We start from the raw sequence: 22633 nt of genomic DNA, 5'->3' as shown, positions 1-22633 counted from the left end.
TTTACACAGTGAAGGATAATGGCACAGACTTCAGCACTTAGGGTTGTTCTAACATTGCATCAGTTAAGCAATGGGTAATTTTTTTTTTTTTAAATACTTACTGTTCATGTTTCAGCAGTTCTTTTTGTTGCAGACCCCTGCCAAGTTGGCCCTTTTCTTTTGAAGAACTCACTATAACGGAAAAAAAAATAGAAAAATCTTTTCAATATAATACCACAAGTAGACAGGTACAGTACAAGAAGCCAGAAATAAATATCAGGGACAAAATGATGAATGGGGATATTTTAAATTATGAACTCCTGAAGTCGACTTAGTCTTGGGATAGTTACTAAACAAGACAGACACATTTATGATCAAATGCTAGAACTGTGACAGCAGGTAAATCTCTCCAATGAGCCTAGAGTCTCTTTGGAATCCCATTCTTGCTTAATGAAAGCATTAGTATCCCTGCAAATATTAACATTAGTGTTTATCTCAAAGTGTTCTTGCATCGTGTCTGAAAAACTGAGCTTGCCGTTCTTTGTGAGTTAATGCAAGGAGTCAACACTTTTTTCTTCCAGGAATTGATTTTTTTCCTCTTTTTCATATTTGATGTTATTTTTGTCAACAGATCTGTTAAGACAAAGATATATTTTCTACAACCATCCATCCAGCTGAATGTATTTCTGCTGTATAATTTTGTATCACAACACATTTCCTGCTGTTTCTTCTCCTTATTACTTTGGTCCACCTTCCCCCTCTTTATTACCCTTGATGAATAATACAGGTCTCCTCACATGGCTACCTCACACTTTCATCCCAAAACCAGCTAACTCAAGATTGCTCACTGCTGCCTTTTGCAAATTTGCTGTTCTGTCTTTCTGCTCCTACCTGTCAATGCCAGCAAATATTTGAGAGTGCTGACTCCAGTATAGGGCCTGAATTAATAAACCCACCTGACTGCATTATAGTTATTACAGGCTCAATTGATAATTGCTAAGCTAACTGGAAACTAGCATTATAAACACCTGCATTCACCTATCTTTTATAGGACTCTTCTGTGTCATGTGGAGAGATTCCTTCTCTCAAAATTAAATAACCACAATTAATCTGCTCCTGAAGTACACGACGAAAACAAGTCAAACAGACTGCATTGCAATGCACCTATTTTTTTCCTACAACTTTATAAAGAGCACACATTGAACAACTCAGGTACAGAAGTAAGCTAAGTCCCAAACGTGAACAATTTGCAAATATGCTTTTTTAAGGTACTATGCAGTATTTGTTTGTTTATTCTGTCTCCTTGTTGACTGGAGGTATTTCATAAGAGTACTAAAAGTTTCATTTGGTTTTTTCTCCTACAAATGGACCATGTTCTCCTACTAGTTCTGCTGTTCTCCGTGATTACAGCAGTTTAAGGTGATGGAAATGAGAAGTATCCAATATAAAAAAAGACCTAATTGTTGACACTGCAAGATTAATTTGAAATGTCCATAAGTTATTTATTGGGTGATAAATCCTTAGCAGAATCAGGTAACTTTACCAGGTAATTAATATAGTATGTAAAAGTTGAAAAGAGCTGCATAAGGCAGCTTTATCATACATCCATTAGTTGAAAAAATAAACCACTCGATCTCAAGACATTAAAGCCTGAATTTTTTCAGTTTCTAACCTATAATTCTATACCAAAATGTAGACAGGAATGATCTACATTTTCCAGCAACTACTCTATTCATTTCCAGCAAGGGGAAGAGGAGTATTTTGAGAAGCTTGCATGAAAAGTAAAACCACTAAGCAAACACAGTATACAAATTTTCTCACCTTTCATTTGAGTTGTTTCTTCACTCGTATGCTCTGTACTAAAGACTTGAATAAGCTCAGCAAAATTAGCTCTCTTTGAAATGAGTTCTCGGTAGGTCCCCATTTGACTTATTCTGCCCTCTTCCATTACTATTATAAGATCAGTGTGAGGCAGGAGATTTAGGTTATGGGTCACCAATATACGAGTCTGAAACACAATGTTTTCCATTTTACCATATAAATACAACGAATATATTAAAAGTAGACATTATATTATGATAACTGGAATAGTACAATGGAATTTTGGGGGGATTTTGTGCATTTATTTGTCTATTGTTATTATCGTTATTTGTTGCCTACTTTACCACATTACTCTTTTAATTGCTGATTGTAATGTCAAACTTTATGCTTATAGCTACTTGCTATTACTTACCTGTTTCTTAATGTCCATGTTCTGCTCAGGAATGGTTTAGATTAGGTTTTAAAGAGAAGAGGTAGCTACTACAGCTTGTAATATACCACATCTAGTTTGACAGTCTCAGTATTAAAATCTAATTACAAGTCTACCATTACTAGAGTTCTTGCTTCTGCCAGATACTTATAACCCTCATATATAACACTTATAACTTAGGTAAATTAAGAAAAAATGGAAAGGAGAGAGGGCAAGTGAAAGACATTTACTACATAATAAGTAATGTATTCATAATGGTAAGTATTTCATAGTAATGCATGTGTTTTGCAGGCATCAGCCAGTGGGAATATCTGTACTAATTCATAACAGTGAGAAGAGGTTTTTTACAAGCTATCTTACCTTCCCACATGAACAGTTTTTAAATGGGAGAATCTGTTCCTCCTGATTCCACTTTCCCCTGTCTTTATTCAACAAGAAGCCTTTCTCTCTATAAGCTATACTGGCTACAACTCATTTACTGCAGTGAGGCATCAAGAGTGACCATAAAGGGCTCCACCCTGCCCTCCATATGCAGACTACAGCACACCTCAAAAACTGCCGGTAAAGAAGAAATGAGTAAATATTACATGAATTTTTCAGACTCCCAGGTAAGGCCAGTTCTCAGTCTTTTTTTAGTCTGTGCTATGTCTAACCAATAGGCTTCCAGTTGGCACAATCAGCTGTGGTATTTATTTAGACTCTATATTCAGAATGATTTTCATCAACACACTAAGAGATGAGCTTTTGCAGAATGAGTGGGACTTTTACTGTGTCTGTTGAGTTGTATTTTACAAAGCAGTTCATCCACAAATTGAAATGAAGACACCCTACTTTACCTTGCTTTTTAGGAGACCCGAAGGCCCAATTAGTTTCTCAAAAAGATGTTTCCCAACATGTACATCTACAGCAGACAGGGGGTCATCCAGAAGATACAAGTCAGCATTACTGTAGACAGCTCTAGCAAGACTCACTCTTTGCTTCTGCCCTCCACTTATATTGACACCCTAAGAAAAGGAAGCCAAAATTTTAAATCCATGCTGAAATATACAAAATACTAAAGAAGACCAGTGTATCACACTCAGTCTCATCATTATTTTTTTCAGGTAATCAAAGTAAATTTTACAGTAGATATGAAAACAGAAATTTGGATTTTCAAGTAATTAGAGCAAAGTTTAGGCTCTGTTGACTAAATTCCCATTCCAAAATGGGCAAATGCAAGGTACTTCAGAAAATTAAAAAATCACTATTATTTACAGTCATACAGCCATTTTTACAGTATAGAGAAAACCCTTGGAGAACAGGACAGGGCTGACTGAAACTTCTGTATACTAAAGAGCCACTTTGAAAATGAGTAAGAGTTCAGAGCTTGAACAGAAGTTAAGTTCAAAGTAAGCAAGCTACGCAGGGAGATGGGCTAGATGTACTTGGCTGAGCACTGACTAGTCATCAAACAGACAATATAGAAAAGATGAAAAACATAGCTTATTGCATCATTTCTGACACCTCAGATTCTCACCCTTTCTCCAATCTCTGTTTGGTCTCCATTCGGTAACTGTTCCAAATCTGGCAGTAAAGCACAGGACTCTAAAACAAGTTCGTAGTATGGCCTGTTTAGATTTTCACCAAAGAGAATATTTTCTTGTAAACTATCATTTTGAATCCAAGCCTGCTGAGAAACATACGCCACTGAACCCTAAAAAGAATTAGAAACAATTTGTTTACTTGAGCTTTCTGAACATAAAATAATAGCATTTAAAAATACATTTGAAATTCCAGCTTTACCTCAGAGTAACCAGTAATTACTTCCAAAACTTAAGCATTATTAAACTGTTAAAATTTTGACCAAGTCAGGTAATAAAAACAATTTCTTGAATATTCCTTTATAACAGCTTGCCTATAATTATTATAAGAGGACATACTTTGAATAAAACTGACAGAACCGGGACATATATTGAGCAGTGTTTCAGGGAAAGATCTGAGTGACAAACAGGCATCCATCGTAAGATTTATATGCAGGAAAATGGGTCTGGTTTAGGTATATTTCAAAATAGAGTTTGTTTGTATTTTTACATAACATGGTGTGGAATGTGTCAGCCATTAGAAATTATGGTTACTGAATAGGAATAATAACTGGAAATCCTCCTAGATCTTTTCTTACATTAAGCTACATGCCCCATGAAAATCTATTTTTTACAACAAATTGATAGTATAGATACACTGGTTGGGTATATGCCTTCCTTATTAGATTCTACACAGCTGATCTTTTTGTCATTAATTACTACTCTCAGATCAGGGACACCTCAACTTCACATTCTTCCCCTATCCCCTAACAGTGACAGGATACGGTACTAGATTTCTACAGGACTGGATTCTAGTTAAACACTTATTTTCAAGGATGAGACACTTTTTAAACATTGCCACATCCACTTGCAATGAGATTAACTGATATTTTGCTTATCCATTGGTAGTTACTGGCTCAAGCATTGTAGTCTGTCATCAAAAGTTAACTTTTTCCATATCTATAACCTATGAAAAAGTTCCCTAAACTCTGTTCTGTGATGAGGACTTTCATTGCTCTATGTAACTACAAGACAAGTTAAGCTACAGGGTTTCCTATCACTAGAAGAGCCAGCATCATGATTCTATCTCTGAATTATATAAAAAAAATGAAAATAGCTTTGCCATCATTTAGGTTGAAAACAAAGAAAAATTGTTACACTGTTAGCAAAGTGTCACTGTGTTACTCTTCCTTGAAGACTTAAGAAGCTGGAGCTAGCCTTGCCAGTATTTCTACATAAATAGCTGAGAAGAAAAAACTGCACTTTCAAAAGCAGTGCTGTTAATTTAGGTATTGAGGAGTGGGGCAGGGCAGGGCGACATGGGCAGGCAATCTTACTCTTCTCTGAACTGTTCCTTCAAGTTTTTCCATTTCTCCAAGAATAGCAGAAAGAAAAGATGACTTTCCAGATCCAACCTGTCCCACAACAGCAACTAAAGAGCCTTCAGGAATGCTGACACTCAAGCTGGAAGTATTGAGGAAGAGAAATTAGTTATTCTCTTTGTAAGTACTCCATCATGTATGTGTTATGGTCACTGTAAGAAATAAATATTTTACCCTCAGAAAGATGAGAAATTACTCAAATTACTTAAGTTTGCAATTCTTTTGACTATGTACCATTCAGAAACTTGCAATAATGAATTTAAGTATAAATTTATTTTTTTACAATTTAAGAAGTTGTATTTCCATCTGGTCACAATAAAATCAAATGAGAGACAGTCTAACTGATAGTCAGCCAGTGGTCTTACTGTATTCTTCTCAGGCCTGTAGTTCACATTGCATCTTACTCTGACAATCATCTGGTAGACTTCTCATATAGCATCTACTGTAGCTAATGTGTGATCACTCTTAAGGAAAAAAATAGCTATTCTGGTAAATAAAAGCTGCCCTTCATCATCTGCATATTTTGCTGTCAAAAGAAGTGCAGTAACTACTCACAAACTTTAGCATACAAGAACAGCCACTTGCTGCATCTGTTCTCTATGTTATCTGGATCTTAGTGTGTTCTGATTTGAAAGCCCTCTTCTAAGATAAGCATAGTCCCTTCAGACTCGAGCATGGAGCACAAATGAGGTAGAGAAAGACTGCACCCAGAGACTATAACAGATTTTAGTAAAGTCTGTGTATGATGCTGAAGGCACTTCATACATGGATACTGTATTGCAGGCTATGGTAGCTGAGATGTGGACACTCAATGCCATGTTATGGGAAGCCATCCCCCCAGTCCTGAGAGCAATAGGGTAGACAGTGTGGTGAGACGGTTAGACTGGGTGGGTTGTAACCTCTTCAGCTGCCTTAGTAAAATTTAACAGCTCTATAGAGTTTATCAGTAGGTTCATCATTCCACTGCAGAGCTTGGTTACTCCATTTCCTTACTAACCCTCCTATGTGTTCATTTTGTAGCAGCTTACGCATAGCTGAATTTACACCTAAGAAGTACCTTGTCAAGAAATGACAAACAACAAGAGGGGTATTTTCAGGCAAGAGAGTCTACTGTGAGAAAAGCAAACTTTTTCTCTGTTTGCTCTTTCAAAAGGAAGCCACAGCCCAATTTTAAGATCAGCATAAAGCCCGCATAAACTGCTTGTAGGCAATATAAAATGCTACACTGACAAAAGGGCATCTTGCCAGTCAGTGCTCCCCAAAATACAATTAAGTTGATACTGCAGTTAAATCTCCCTTGTGCAAACTGAGGGGAGAGATGGGAAAGGAGGGAGGGAAGGAGAAGGGCACTGGCTTCCCTTAGCACTTATACAGTGCTATGTTGGGGAGCACGCACTTTTATGTGGTTCCTCATGGAGCATCAGGGAGACCGGGACAGGTTTGACTTTCCAGAGCACACTGATCACATGGGATACTCTGGAAAGAATAATTGATGTTCCTTTTAGTATGTAACATCATGAACTACTATGAATCAGAATACATTAAACCTGAAAAAAATTTCTATACACATCACATTCTGCCAAAGGAGCTCATAAAGATAACTAAGAAATATCTTACTTTTTTAAGACTGGCAGTCCATTTTTTTCCCAGCAGAAAGAAGCACCAATAAACCCAACAGCATGATCTGTTGCAGTAAAGAAAAAAGAGCAAAGAGTTACTAATCCATCCCCTCAGCTGAGTTTCTTAATGATCATCTATATAAACTCATGACCAATTAAAAATTAATAACTTCTGCTTACTTCCACTATAGCTTGTATTGACATCCTCAGGGTTAAGATCCTCAGCACATAGAAAATCCTCTAAACGGCTCAGAGAAACTTTGGTCTACGAGATGAACATATATATATATATATGTAATATTTATAACATGCCTGTACTGCATAAATTTTTAAATAATATTTTAAAATTTCTAGATAATATGGAAAGAGATATTATTTGTCTTATTTGAAGATAGATAAAAACTGTATTTAGATATTTAAAAATTATTTACCTTAAACTACTAAACAATCTGAAGTCATAAATAAGTGGATTTTTCTGAGGATATACTGCTTGGTAGTTACAAAGGAGCAGAGCGTGCTTGACAGCCAATGTTAGAAGATACAATTAATCCTTGAGTGCCTGGTTCCTCTTACACAATTAGTTTGTTTTCATAAATCTGTGGTGAAAAAACCTTAGGGTTTTTTTTTTTTTTTTTTTTAAGAGCTAACCCACAGTAACTCTCTCTTCATATAAGGAAGAAAGACAACATTTTACTGCGAGTGCATCACGAGATGTCCATCACTGTGCTGTAACAAAGTGAGATGAAATTACACTTGTGCTAATTTTTAAGCTATTAGAAGTAAACCTTAGGAAAATACAAGGTTTTGGTCTTATAGTATGCTAACCATAAATGAAATCAAATTAGGATGAGTATCTGCTCATAGTGGTCCCCTTGCTTACAAAAAGCTGAGTTGTATACAAGCTGTGACAGAGTCCATTGGTGAGCAGCTCATATAACATACCCATAATGGAGTGTTAAAACCTAGAAGCTCCCAACTCATATGGTAACCCTACTGGTGTACCATTAGGACTGAAGGTTGCTGACGTGGTATCCTCAGCAGCTCTACTCCTTTTTTCTCTACTTCCTTCAGTGATGACTTCAGAAAAACAGTATTATAGAGTCCACAATGGGTGTCCCCTACCTGGTACCAAGGGCTCCAATATATAACAATGGCTGAGTGATTTAAAGATGTGCAGTCCACATTTGTCATACTTTGGTGGACTATGAAGAGGAGAAGTTGAGAGAGTAGGAGCAGAAGTTGTGTCTAGCTCACTGAAGGAAGAAAAGCAAGAACCAGAAAGCTCAGTCACAATTAGGTGTGCTACCCAATTTTCGTTCTACTTACAGGACTGAGAAACATCCTTTAAATGGCCTTCAGGCTTCTCATTGCACAAAAATACTGTGCAGTTTCATCTCAATAAAATGTAACTTAAAATAATTAAATGACTTAATCACTCCTACAAATAGATGAAACATGACAGAGTACAAAAATCAGCCTTTTATAGCACTTGTTCATAATATGTTTACCTGGGCTACAGCAGAGATCACAGACGGTAAATCAAACAAAGGCAGTCGCAAAATGTTAAATAAAGAAATAGATGTAAAAACTTTAGTTGCTGTTAAAACATTCTCTTTGTCCAGCTGAAAGAAAACTCCAAATGTAGCCAATGAGACCTTTTAAATAACAAAAACAAAAAGAAAAGAAAACAAAAAAGATATATCCAGAAGCAAGACCACATCATAACCAAAATTTATGCACAGGTACTACTTTTGTTTGCATTTGAAAGGTGTAGGATCCCTTTTCTACTCATATATAAATTCTGTAACTGCTGCACATGGAAATTATTGCATAGTTGCAATACTGAGTGCAGGAATGAGTAAGCAAAAAACACGGCTAGTGTTTGACCCAACCAGATACATATGAAACTATATGAAATAACTTTCCCATCTCCAGAGTTGATTTCCTCATTTTGAAACACTCAAACATAATGTTTCAGGAAATTCACTTTTCTTTTCTTTCTTCTTGCTATTGTTATGATATTGGACATAAAATAGAATTAATTACCGCAGGTATTTTTATTTTGACCACCTGGAATTTTTTTCAAAAATCTAGTCAGTAGTCATCAGAGAATAAACTGCGCTCTTACACAACAGACACTCAAGCCTTCAGAATTACCCAGAAAAGCAAGGGTAAAGAAAACCCCCAAAACTGTCCTATGGAGTCTCTTCTGCCTTTTGTTGAGTTTAGGAGTCCTAAACAAAACTAGAAACCAAACCAGTCATAAAGTAGAAGGACTCCTAAGAAAGCCCTAAATACTAAGTTGATTGTTTCACTGCATTTAATTCAAACTTTGAATTAATCACTGAATCACTCACTGCTCCAAATATTTCAGTTATTATCAAGTTTACACACTGAAGGATGGCCTTAATCCTCCTTTTCACTATTCCTAAGGAATATTGCTCTTCACCTCTTACACATTTGTGTTAAGTACTAGAAGATGTCAGTTTGTATAACTGAAGTTAATGGTTGTCATTTATCCCTAACGAAGGTTCCAGTTTGATCCATAGAATAATTTAGGTTGGAAAAGGGCTTTAAGATCATCAAGTCCAACCACAAACCTAACACTGCCAAGTCCACCACTAAACCATGTCCCGAAGCACCACATCTACATGTCTTTTAAATATCACCCAGGAATGGTGACACATCCACTCCCCTGGGAAGCCTGTTCCAATTCTTGGTAGCCCTTTCAGTGAAGAATTTTTTCCTAATATCCAATCTACAACTCCCCTGGCGCAACTTGAGGCTGTTTCTTCTCATCCTATCACTTGTTACTTGGTGGGAAGAGACCAAACCCCACTCACTACAACCTCTTTTCAGGTAGTTGTAGGGAGCAATAAGGTCTCCCCTCAGCCTCCTTTTCTCCAGCCTAAACAGTCCCAGCTCCCCCAGCTGCTCCTCATAAGACCCTTCACCAGCTTCATTGCTCTTCTTTGGACATGCTCCAGCACCTCAATGTCTTTCTTATAGTGAGGGGCCCAAAACTGAACACAGTAGTCAAGGTGAGGCTTCACCAGTGTGAAGTACTGGGGACGATTGACGCTATTTCTGATACAAGCCAGGATGCTATTGGCCACCTGAGCTCACAGCTGGCTCATATTCTGCCAGCTATTGACTAACACCCCTGGGGCCTCTTCCATCAGGCAGCTTTCCAGCCACTCTTCCCCAAGCCTGTTGCATGGGGCTGCCGGGACCCAAGTGCAGGATCTGGCACTTGGCCTTGTTGAACCTTATACCATTGACCTCGACCCATCAATTCAGCCTGTCCAGATCGCTCTGTAGAGCCTTCCTACCCTCAAGCAGATCAACACTTACTAAGGGTGCACTCTAACCCCTTGTCGAGATCATTGGTAAAGATATTAAAGAGAAAAGGCCCCAGCATTGAGCCCTGGGGAACACCACTTGTGACTGGCCACCAGCTGGATTTAACTCTATTCACCACAACTCTTTGGACCTGGCCATGCAGCTAGTTTTTTACCCAGTGAAGACTATGCCTGTCCAACCCATGAGTAACGAGTTTCTCCAGGAGAAAGAGCAACAGCCTTTACAGCATCAAAGAAAACGGAAACAGCATCAAAGCCTTTACTAAAGTTCAGGTAAACAACACCCACAGCCTCTGCCTTGTCCATGTTGTCATATAAGGAGATCAGGTTATTCTGCCAGTCACACCAGGCTCAGAGCCAGGTACTGATCTGCTGGCTCTTCCTGTTTCTCCCCTCGTAATTCCCTGGAACTGTAAGGATAAAGGATACTTGTGCTCCCGATTCCTTATCCAGTCATCCCAAGGCCCCGAAGTCTCCATTTACTTTCCACTGGAGTTTAACAGAGATATTTTAAGACCCAAGGATCTGAATACATTCCTGATTGATAGAATTCTACTGAAACAAGGCTAGGATGAATTTGGTTCTTATTTTTGGTTGGTCTTTTTCATGTATGTAGAGGTTTAGTGTTTGAGAAAGGACAGCTAAAAATTACAGATCAAAAATACATTTCCTTAAAACTTAAAAAAGGAGGAGTATAAAGAAGGTAGTTGATTTCTATGCAATAGAAACAATATGATTAAAACAGTGAAATGAGATTCAGGAGCTTTGGATTTGGTTTCTGACTTTATAACAGAGGTCTTTAAAAGCTTGGACAATTCATAATCAACTTCATTCTTCTCCAGTCATATACATACTATTAGAACCTGAGAATTCAAATACATTGCATTGATAAATTTAATGTTTTGAGATATTGTGAGGCAATATTTATGAGACATTCAGCCACAAAAGCAATAGGGAACATAAGAAACAGTCCTGCATGAAGTAATATTTTTATAAAACAAACCATAAAAGGAATACACGTCAATGTCAGCATGGAGTAAGTCGTCAGATACCCAGATGACTTCAAAATGTCCACTTCCCGTTCTCTAATGCTTATGACCTTCCTTTGATATGCAGGTTCCCATGCATAAAGTTTGAGGATCTAGACAATCAAACAAATGTATTTTAATAAAACAAAAAAGCAGTGATAATGTTTCAGAAAATAAGCTTAAGCTCTAAATGTCATTTTCAAATATTCAGCAATGACAAACTACAAAAATCTGAATGTATTACAAATGAAAGCAAGACCTCAGATAACTCTAAATTAGGTTGTTCTTATGGAAGATATAGTCTAGCCATTCTTATTTCTTCAGATCTCAACTTGTCTCTTATGTATCATAAATGATGAGCTGGTTTACTTCAAAACAGGATAAAAACCAAAAATGAGACAACTTTTAAAAGTGCTTTTCTTCTATGCTAAAATTTCACTCTGCTAAAGGTTTTCAAACCTCTACTAACGTATTTTACACACTAAGTAAAAATGTGGTAATAAAATTAATGAATCATGGATAGTAAGTTTTTCAAATCAAATTAAAACAGTAAATATTTTCCAAAACCCCTTATGTTAAAACATTATGTTAAAACACTTTCTCTTTAAACTTTTATCATTATCAGCTGCAATATTACTCAGAAAACCCTAGTTTTTTAAATAACTTATATTCTATCTTTACAACTTAACAAAAAGAAAACCCCAAACCCTTATTAGTTGTGGCATTACCTTTATTCCATGTAACATTTCACTTAGTAGCTTCACTCGTTGATCTGAATACTTCATTTGGCTTTTCTGGTTAAAAGACAGCAATGTTTTCATTTTTTAATAAGCAAAAAAATGTGGAAAGTAAAATATGCAGTGAACTGTAGACAAAAAATATCTTCTATGCTATTTTTACATTGCTGAAAAATATACTGTAGCTATACAATTGTCAGATACATATATAGTAAAAAAATTCATTAGATAGGATAAAGGACTGAATAGATTAAAATAACATTTTCCCCCCAAATATCTTAAAGAGTGTATTTCAATTGTTGTCCTTTTTTATTTTTCTTCACATTGAATTAAAATCTTAACAGGCTTCCAGTTCCCAGGGTGTTCAGGAATGATAATATGGTTTTAATCTTCAAAATCACTAAGCAGGTAAATACAGACTCAGTAACAATATAGTATAACACTATGTACCCTCATACATGAATATATACGTAACACTATATGGATAAAAAACACTGTATACATATATATGTATATACACAGGAGTTAGGAAGAAAGTTTCCCGTGTTACCGATCAATGCATTTTTATTGAAAGAGCCAAGCAAAGAAACACAGAAATTCTCACTCCTACGCTATATTCAGGGTCTTCTGCATCTCACATTTTTAAAATGCAATTTAACAGCCTCTTTAATGTTTTGAGACTTATTCAAATATAACAACAAGTTGCAAACTTTTAGAAATAATTAACTTATTGTCCCTTGTATTTCTTCTCTATCTCTCATATCACAGTAGGTATCTAAGTGCATATGTAGCTGCTGCACCTCACCTGCAGAAGAGGTGAGAGGGTTTTGGGTTTTTTTTCAATGTCTCTAAAGTGTCACAACCTTACAAAAGAATCAGTAGAGCCCAGAGTCCTCGCTGCATGTTGCACCATCAAAGGCAGAATAAAACAAAGACAAATGATTGCCTTGATAGCAACGCAAAACTCAGGGTTGTAGTTTGTTGGATTTTTTTTTCACTGAAGCTCACAGAAATTGTCGTAATAACAGGTAATACAGTGCCAAGAGAACTGTAGCATCAGAGAGGCAGAAGAGAAGTCAGAACACATGCAGCACCTCTGTGGGATTTCCCATAATCTCAGGAGAATGTGCTATATTTGAGTGAGCAGTTTAGCCTGAATAATAAAAATGGAAGAGGGCCATAATCCTACAGAATCCCTTATTTAATGGAATTAACTCATGCAATATGCAAAAACATAGCTGTTTCCTAAATTGAGTCATATAGTAATTTTTACTAATACAAAATTATTGTTTCAGTATAATGAAAATTTCAGTATCCAACCTGAATACTAGTTTGGTTATGAAGCATATGGCTTTCTTACTGCAGTTATGCTTCCCTCCTCAACGAAAACCAGCTGTGGCTTGGCATTGTTTATTTGTTTTGAGTTTCATTTTGCTGTACCAATAGTATTCTTATACATGCATAATTTACACCACCCCCACTCCCTCTTTATTTCTGTATTATGACAACTTAACCTCTCCTTACTATGCTTATTTAAATATCTCACCTTCACTTTTTTTACTTTGGCTGCAATGAGCGCGTTTATAGGTATAACCAAAAGAAGCACTGCAACACCTGCTAGGACTGAGGGGCCAAGTTCTTTCCAGAGACAGACGACAGCCATGATGATCTGAAAAGGTGCTGACCACAACAGGTTGATGTTTGCAGTTAGCTCCATGAGTTGCTGAGCATCTGCTGACATCAGGTTAACAATTTCCCCAGTTGTATAGTTTCGGCGTGAGGAATTTGCTAAAGTTAAGGCCTGCGACCAGAAAATGCAGAGGTCAACAATTTTAATGGGTTTTGCTGCCCAGGAGAAGCTAAAAGGACAATAATTAGAGCAAAGCTGAACTCAGTGAAACAGACTTGTAACTCTTTATAGTAAATTAACAGGACAACATGGCACAAAGAGGGCATAGAAAGCCTCAGCTTTGGCCTGGCTTAGGACCTCCCAGTGCAGGCACCAGCTACAGCAGGCTGCACAGCAAGTGGAGGTACAATCTCAGTGTGGCAGGCAGACACCACAAGTGCCAGGTGTCAAGGAATTGACACCCTGACAAACACAAACACACACAGACACACACGCTCGCTCTCTCTCCATGTCAGTGCCTCACATTTTTCCACTGCGTCACCCGCAACTCCCGCATGTAACAAGAGGTGCTGCAGCAACTCACTCTGTCCCATGTGCACCATCTGTCCCATGTGCAAAGCACAACCTGACCTGGCATTCACTAACCAACTCCACTTGGGGAGAGGAAGCAGCTCTTTCTCTACCCTGTAGCTGTGGAAATTTGCCAGAAGACATCCCCACCCCAACTGGAGCCTCTATTCGCCTCTTCATGGTTTGATGTACTGGCACACCTTGATACGCGACTTGAGAGAATGAGTTCCTTTATTTAACTGATTTGCAACTTACAAATAAAATTTTGTGTGCTGGTTCAGAAAATACCTGAGAAGTCTATGTCAAAAGATCGGCTTGACCCTCTTGAGAAAAGAGACTGTATTTTAAATTAACAAAGACAGATTTGAATTATTTTCTGGCTTCCTTACTTTGTGCTTAATAGTTAAATACCTCAGTAAAAATACCAACTTGCCATGTTTGTAACAAAGTAAACTGAAGGTGCAGCACTGAGAAACCAGCTTGATCTCGTATGCTACATATTAACAGTATAGTAAACACATTTTGCAGGTCAGAGAGAGACTTTTACTTCTACATTATTAGCACCTGCATTTCTTGTAGCTAATAATGCCACCACCTCAGCATATCTTACTAAAGGTGGGATAATATAGACAGATTTCCACAGCAGATAGCTATCCTTTAAACATTTGGAAAACAACAAACCTGCTGGGTGTTCAACTCAACAGAAAATCAATTTCACTAAAATCAGGAGGGAAATTTCAAGTCCAAAGGAGACAATGTGGCAAACTTCAGCTTCTCATATTCACTACTGTTATAAAGTAAAAACAGCGATCATATACCCTTACTTTTTCCCAGACATGCAACTTAAAAAGTTCCCAGTTCATACAGTAAATTTGGGAAGTTAGTACATAGTGAAAATACGAAGAGTTCAGTTTCTATATATATCTCCAATATTATGTCTGTACAGGTGGCTGGCAAAAGTATGTAATTTCAGGATTATAGTCTTATAATAGATATGATGCCAAAAATCCAAATTATTATAAATGAATAATCATGAAAATATAAAGTCAATCTGTTAGCCCGTCACCCCTATATAATATTCTGGCTTTTGATCATGCTGGTAAGCATATTGTCTTTTAACACTGTGTGTTTATTTTAGGGTGGGTTTTTTTTTTTGAAAGAAAAGTAGAAGAATAGATGATTACCTTTTTGTATATCAGGCCAACAACTGCAGTCTTGATTTTGACTGCAGTAAGCATGTTGTTACGCTGGTATAACTGATGGAGAAGAGTTTGTGAGAGAACTACAAAAAACAGGGCAATAGCATAGACGTATCCACTCCCATACGAGCTAGGATGATTCTCACTGACCATTATCATTGCTCTGAAAATGAAGAAAAATAGATTTTAAATTCTGTGAATTAAGGCAACCACTGACAATAAACATTCAATAAACTGACATACTGGCAACTTGTTTACTTAAGTCCATTTTGGTTCCAGGTATGGTGGAAGGTCACAAAGAAATACAATGTTAAAAAAAGGCAGGTCTTCTCTGTGTTTTCCAATTTGTTAGCTTAGAAAAAATTCTCAAATACTATTTGAGACATGACTGCTATTGCTGACTTCACTGCCAATGGAGTACAAATAAAGAATTGCGTAAAAGAAAAAAAAAAAAATTAGATATTTGTACTTAGAAAGGTCGCAACTATCAACCACGAAAGTGAGAAAGAAAAAAAATCTAGTCAAAAATTCTTATTTTTATGTTAGTAAAAGGTTGTCTTAAATAACCAGGAAATGTGATGTCTTCAAACAGATTTTACGGCTAACAATTTTGTTCAGGGTTACAGTGATTTGGGGTATAGTTTGGAGGTTAACAATAATTCTGTTAATTAACTCTTTTCTTTATAAACACACAGGTATTTAATAAATTCTTAAGATCTCTATGGGAAGCACAATGTCAAAAAACCACTTCCATCAACCTCATGGTACCAACGACATGATAACAACAAAGTCATTGCAGTTTTCCATTAAATGCTGAAGCCGCAGTTATTATTATATATTTAAGTAGGTTTTTTAAAAATAGAGATGAAAAAATATTAACAAAAAAGCAGAGAATTTAAATATCTCGGTACTCCATTTTTCTTAACATTTGATTTTGCATTTAAATATATTAAATACTTAAACACAATATTGTGAAATTGAACATCTACTGATTTTTGTCTCAGTCCTTGGGTTAAGAAATTCCTGATCTCTTTAAGCTTTCCCTCATTAAATCATTTTCAGATAATCACTGGGGTGGGGGGGCAAATAAAACCTTTACACATCTAAACTGTTGTTTAGTTTGATTTTGATATTGGCGACCCTTTAGCTTTATTATTACTGTTACTCTCTGAACATAAGGTGAAGCACATTAAAAACTTACTTCATTATTAGTGGACTCATGAAAGCCAGAATGTCAGCTGTAACTTTCAGAAATGCAACTTTAATCAATAAAAATTTAAATGTTTGCCATAATGGCAAAATCAAAGATGGTTTATGGAAACTTGTCTTCTTAAATAGCACTCTTTTGATGTAAGAAGCCTGCAAGATTACAAAAATATGTACAGAATTAAGAGAAAATATTATTTTTGAACTTCACCCACATTTACAAATAGAAAATATATAACACTAGAGTGTCCATCTAAAGTCATCACTGTACTTATGATCTGAAAAAGTGCATTTCCTACAGTTAGAAGAAAAGCTTTGGGGTAAGAAATTAAGTCTGGTTCTATTTAGCCTGGCTAGTAGTGTTTCAGGAAAGGATAAATATAATTTCTAGGGTTGCCCCAATCATCCATTAATATAATTAGAAAATAATTTAACCCTCAAATTATTATCACAGGTCAAAAAAACTGTATCAAAAAACCAGAGGTAAGCTTCAACATAAATGTATTATCATTTATAACAGGCTTACAGCACCTTTATATTTAAGGTTGAACCCTTCTATTCTTCAAGAATATTTTCAGTTGTCAAGTAACTATTATTTTTTTTTTCAGTTTGAATTTAACTGAAACAATTGCAAATATTCTTCCAAGGGCTCAAAAAAAAAAAGGAGTTAGTCTTTCTTAATTACCACAGTGGTGAAGGATAGAATATTTTTTAGAGAATAATTACAGAGTTTTTTACTTGAATAATAAAAACAGTATCTGAATTAAAAATTATCCTTATTGAAAAACACTTTTGAATGATTTGGCAGAAAGGATTTTGCTGTGTATACCGTCAATGGAAGAAAGGGCAAATCTACAAATAGATAAGAAAAATACTAAAGAGATGTAGTAAGGTCAGACTCTGCGGGAAACCTCTTCCCAGTAAGTCATTAAAAAAAAAAAAGAGAAGCTACATGCTTACTGGACTTAAAGAAGACTCTCCTCTGACCTTCCTAACATTACAGAGCTCCTAGTGCATTTTAACTACAACAAAAAATAAAAACTGTGACTGAAAGTGTCAAGGGTTCACATGAAAATCATACAGGATAACTCGAGCAAAAACCTCAAAATATCTGTAAAACTCAATATTATTAAATAAAACTGAAGCCTTTTTCATGTGTTCTGTAAGCCAGAGCATCTGCTGATAATAGACTTTCCTACTTACCTGAAATACAGATGCAAAGATAAGACACCAGAACACGGACAAGTTCAGAGAGAAATTAGTAGGACAGCTTTGACAAAGATGGTAATTAATCACCAAAGTAAAATTCATGGTAGATTCTGTATCATTTGAAGTGTTAAAATGTAACTGGATATCTTTCTAAGAGGCAAGTCTGAATTTAAATGATTTAGAAAAATTCTATAGCCACACTAGAGATCACTGATCGCAACACTAAGTGGTCTTTGCAATCTACAAAATGTAGGCTGTTCGATAAACAAGATCTTAGAAATCATCTCCAGCTTCTAGACTCCTTAAAATTATAAAAAGATATTGTCTACTGTCAGAATTATAACTACCGTTAATGCTGTGGTAGACTTCTGCATTTCTTTTCTCCATTGCTTTTCAAAGTTGGGACACACACTGTATGGTGAATCACTTTCATTCAGCTCAAACAGGTCATCCCTCTCCAATGGCTTCTTATAGCCTATAGATATTAGTCTGAAAGGAAGCAATGAATTTAGACAGCATGAAATACAGCAGACAAAAAAAAGCAGAACTACTATATCATTTAGTATATATAAATAAACTCTATAATCAAAATAATGTATGTAATCCTATAAAGGCTACAGACTAAATAGTGGAACATACTTAAGTCACCTTAAATATACTGAAATTCACCGGAAGTAAGAGCCGCCCAAGCAGATTGTCACATCTGAACAGCAAATTCTGAGGAACCATTGTACCTCAGAATCTGTCTACATTTCTGATCCTGTATTTCTTTGTAGGAAAAGACATTATTTCATAAAAAAAAAAAATAAAAATGTTTGTGTAACATCATTACCCACTTATTCTTGTGATGTGGAATGAAATACCTTTTATACCGCAGGGCTGCATTATGTTGCAACTCATCTCTAACTAAGGTAACAACCTTAAACTACTGGGTTTCAGAACAAGTACAATACAAGTTTCCTTACCATAGATCTTCAGCTGTTAAGATTTTGTTTTAGCAAAATGCTTTATACCCACTTGAGTGTCAACAAAAACTAAAATTGGTCTCAAAATGGCAAAATAGGGCTGGTGAATACACTGAACCTACAAGAACTCTGAAAGAACAATAGAAGATTTGATGAGCGTGTCAGATTTATGACAATTGGAAGCAAACTGTGCCATACCATTTCTGAGGTGGGCAAAATGCAAAAGGATTAATGTTGACAATGTTCTCTAACTTAAATGAAGTCAGCGCTGGGCTTAAGGCTAATGCGTGTGCCACTGTTTATCACGGGACAGAAAATGAGACTCAGAAGCACTTTTTTGGAGGTTGTAAAATACTGGTGTGGGTGGACCTCACTATCCCAAAGGGCCACCCAAACATTTACTGAAGCTGTAACATTAATACAAAGTGAATTTTCCTTACACTTGATAAGTTAAGGCAAAAATAAGACAGCTTCTCACTGAGAGCACCAGCTTTTAAGACAGATGAGGAAAGCAGACCAATTGGTACTCAACTGGAAACTTGTTTAAGAATTTTGTGTAACTTATCTCAGTGCTAAAACTCACTGCTGCCAGAGAATAAATAGATTTACCAAATGCCTTTCACACTCTAATCTGCAGATTGCCTGAATTCTAAAGAAACATAATATAGCATTATGGGTTTATTACATAACAATTAATGCGAGACTTCCTCCTTTAGATTGCAAGCACTTAAGGCAAGTATATATTAGCCATAATTTATTGTGTTTGCTTGTGACTGGAAAGAGGGAATATACCTAATGTTCAGAATATTTAGTTTAATTGCATACAGACAGTTTTTTCATAGCTAAACAAGCTCTCACTGAGTAGAACTGAAATCCTTTTCTTCCTCCCTCTTCTTTTGTTAAACATTGTGAATTAGTTAAAAAATTGGTTAAAAAAAAAGGACAGCCTAGCTTGAACATTGGGGTGAACATTGTGACATAATGAACAAATAAATATTACATAGAAGTGCCACACTCGGTATACTGTATAACTTTCTAGAAAAAAACCTGCAAATTTGTATTTATTGTGTAGAATGTAAGGACTGGTAAAAACCACAGTTACACCGAACCTGAAGGTAAACTCCTAACTTCAACAGGGCCAGAGTATAACTGAATACTCTAAATCCTTGAACGAACCTGATTATTTTGTCTTAGGTTATTAATAGCAAATAACAATTTCATTTTTCCCTTAAAATTAATAATATTGAATAAAGCAAAAAACAGTTTACAATACTCTTAAAATGTTTTTCTCACTCTTAGATTTTTGAGGTGTACATGTCTGACAAATTATTTTTAAAGAAGAAAAAAAAATGTTAAAAATGAATAATGGTCACATGAAATTGTTTGAAATAACATCCAAAATATTAAGTGACAGGAAGCTGCATGACTTGATATAGTTGAGCTTTCAGTTCCTATTCTTGAGTGGAAAATTTCCCAACAAGCTGGTGTTTATGAGCAGGTGATCTACAGTAATAACACACAGCATGCCATAAAAGAGGGAGGAAAACGAGCATGAAATTGGCTACTTGGAAAATACCTTAAATGTATTACTCAATATTTGTTCCTGGAGAAGTAGCAAATTGTTGTATCACTACATGAAATATAAAGGAAACCTTATTTTACTTTTTGTCTATTGCCAAACTTTACACAGACAGAGAGTAAATAAAAAAGGATAGCCTAATTTGGTCTATTGTGTAAGTACATTGTCTATTGCACGAAGAACACTGTGCTTAGTTATCAAAAAATATTTTAAATAATGCCATTAGATAATGCATAAAATGACTATTACTATATATAAACAAAATATTAGAATATAATCTCTAAGACTTGTAAACTTTGATTTTTGTACAAACTCTAACAACAATCTCAAGGCTCAGGCTCTGGGTCAAGCTAGAATGGCAGCATGGAATGTTAAGTGTGTGTTCAATAATTCTATAAGCATCAATGAACATCAACAAGCAGTTTATTAAATTGTCACCTGCTAAACCAGGAATACGTTACTTTACTGAAGAAAAAAACATTCTCTTCAGGGCTGCATTTCTGTTTAAAAAATAAAAAAGGAAAAAGTATCAACGTTACTTGAAAGACTGAAGAAAGAGTTGGTTTTTTTTTTTTTTTTTCTTTTACTAAACATGCAGTTATTAGGAGCTATAATAAGGTCTATACTTACACTTCTTTGTCTGTGACCTTCTCCCACCAATAGACTCTAGCACAAGGTATGAAGAATGAAAAAGATGTACAGTCTCGTGATTTACTAGAACGATTTAACTTGCTGTAAGAGGATATTAACAACCACCTTAGCTTGATTTTACAATGTTTACACATACCCTGAAGTATGATCACATGAACAGTAAAGCATGGGAATTGCGCTCAATGATCCTTGTGTATCCCTTCCAACTTGAGATATTCTATGATTCTATGTCCAATACAAGCAAACTTTCCTTAAATCTTTGACAGTTAAAATCCTGTGGGATTTTTTCCCCCCCATTTGAAAACCTAGCTATTGGAAGTTATCAACTGCTATTACCTAAAGAACAGCAAACTCCTTTCAGACTGTAAGAGATGAAGTGTTACTAACGTGCACGGTATACATAAATGAGGAGAAGCATATGAGGCTTGTGCACTCCTGCCAATTTCGTAAGTCATTGAAGATAAGTGTAATAGAGGCAAACAAATATGAACTCTCCCATACTTCTTAAGGAATGTGTATCCACACCCAAGAATGACTTCAGCACACCTAGGCAGTAAATTCTGCCCCTCGGTAATTACCGCCTTAAAAGTTTCTAACCAAAGATGTAGTTACAGTTCTTTTCGGTAGGTGGTGTAAAAACCCCACCTATCAAAAATGTATGTATGTGGGTGCTCTGAGATCCTGTATATTTTCCACAATTTTCCTTGTACTTTCAGTGAAAACTCAAAATGATTAGACGATAATCCAAGAAACAAATACGCAACAAATATGTACGTAACAAACTGCCGTGACGAGCACATCTGCTCGTGCATCTCTTCACCCTTCACCATCAGATGTAAACGTTTGCCACGGTCCATTACAATTTCTGAATTTTACATCCAAACAGCATGGTTTGTTTGAACTACGGCTCCTTAACTATTGAAGAACAGGGTAGAAGTCTTGGGCATGAACGCTTCCTGCTCAAATCCACGGCACAGATCCAATTTCCTTAAGAGCGACAAGGAATATCGAACGAAACCCCGGCATAAAGATTCCTGCCTGCTCAGGAATGCAAAGGATACACCCTGCGATGTACCAGTTGTCATCAGCTGCGTTTCTTTTCGAGGCAGAAGCGAGCACAGGTCCCACATGAAACCACGCCAGGCCTGAAGCAGCCACTCACGGCTGCCACGGGAGGGAGCCGGTGGTTACCAGGGTCACCGCTCGGAGGGACCCCCCCGGTAGCTACCGGCCGCCTCCCGGGGCAGCAGGCAAGCCCCGGCAGGGAGTCACCCTGCCCTCAGCCCCGTCCCTAATGCCGCCTCCCCGCTCGCCGTCTCACCTTCTTGCCGGTAGGACTCAGGCGCTGGTAGAGGTTGCCCTGCCTCCCGCCTGAGGCGGCCATGGCTCCCGAGGGCCTACGCGGGAAGGCGGCGGAGGCCGGAGGCGGCCGCCCGGAGGAGCGGGGAGGGCGGCGCTGCCTCAGCCTCAGCCTTCCCGGCAGCCTGGACCCAGCGAGGCCGGTCTGGTGCCCCAGCAGTGTGGTGAAATGGGACTTTGTGCCCCAAAAGGCCAGCAGCAGCCGCTGAGGGTGCAGTCAGCCCACGGTTCTGGTCTCCTCGGTGTCGTGTAATGACAGGCTTGATGTGTCTTGTGCCAGCCGGCAGGAGAGGGAACGGCCTGTGGTGGTGTCTCTAAAAAAGGGTTCTTCACCCAGTGTGCAAAAAA

General features: G+C 36.9%; 1 protein-coding gene across 1 annotated transcript in view; it reads right to left on the bottom strand.

Annotated features, from left to right (window-relative positions):
* Positions 1-22310, bottom strand: part of LOC141472807 (multidrug resistance-associated protein 1-like) — a 36567-nt gene extending 14257 nt beyond the window's left edge. Inside the window, exons 1-17 of the mRNA XM_074160052.1 lie at positions 22248-22310; positions 20714-20775; positions 18079-18220; positions 16518-16675; positions 15302-15479; positions 13464-13718; positions 11909-11974; positions 11156-11293; positions 8299-8445; positions 6971-7055; positions 6789-6855; positions 5937-6014; positions 5127-5253; positions 3747-3923; positions 3067-3234; positions 1801-1987; positions 102-171 (exon numbers count right to left, since the gene is read on the bottom strand). Coding sequence (XP_074016153.1) covers positions 102-171; positions 1801-1987; positions 3067-3234; positions 3747-3923; positions 5127-5253; positions 5937-6014; positions 6789-6855; positions 6971-7055; positions 8299-8445; positions 11156-11293; positions 11909-11974; positions 13464-13718; positions 15302-15479; positions 16518-16675; positions 18079-18220; positions 20714-20775; positions 22248-22310 — 2168 coding nt within the window. The remainder of the gene's footprint in view (positions 1-101; positions 172-1800; positions 1988-3066; positions 3235-3746; positions 3924-5126; positions 5254-5936; positions 6015-6788; positions 6856-6970; positions 7056-8298; positions 8446-11155; positions 11294-11908; positions 11975-13463; positions 13719-15301; positions 15480-16517; positions 16676-18078; positions 18221-20713; positions 20776-22247) is intronic.
* Positions 22311-22633: the final 323 nt, after the last annotated feature.

This window comes from Numenius arquata, chromosome 1, assembly GCF_964106895.1.
Source record: "Numenius arquata chromosome 1, bNumArq3.hap1.1, whole genome shotgun sequence".
In the NCBI taxonomy this organism is placed as follows: domain Eukaryota; kingdom Metazoa; phylum Chordata; class Aves; order Charadriiformes; family Scolopacidae; genus Numenius; species Numenius arquata.
The sequence above is the reverse complement of the archived record's forward strand: the minus strand, read 5'-3'. Positions and strand labels throughout refer to the sequence as shown.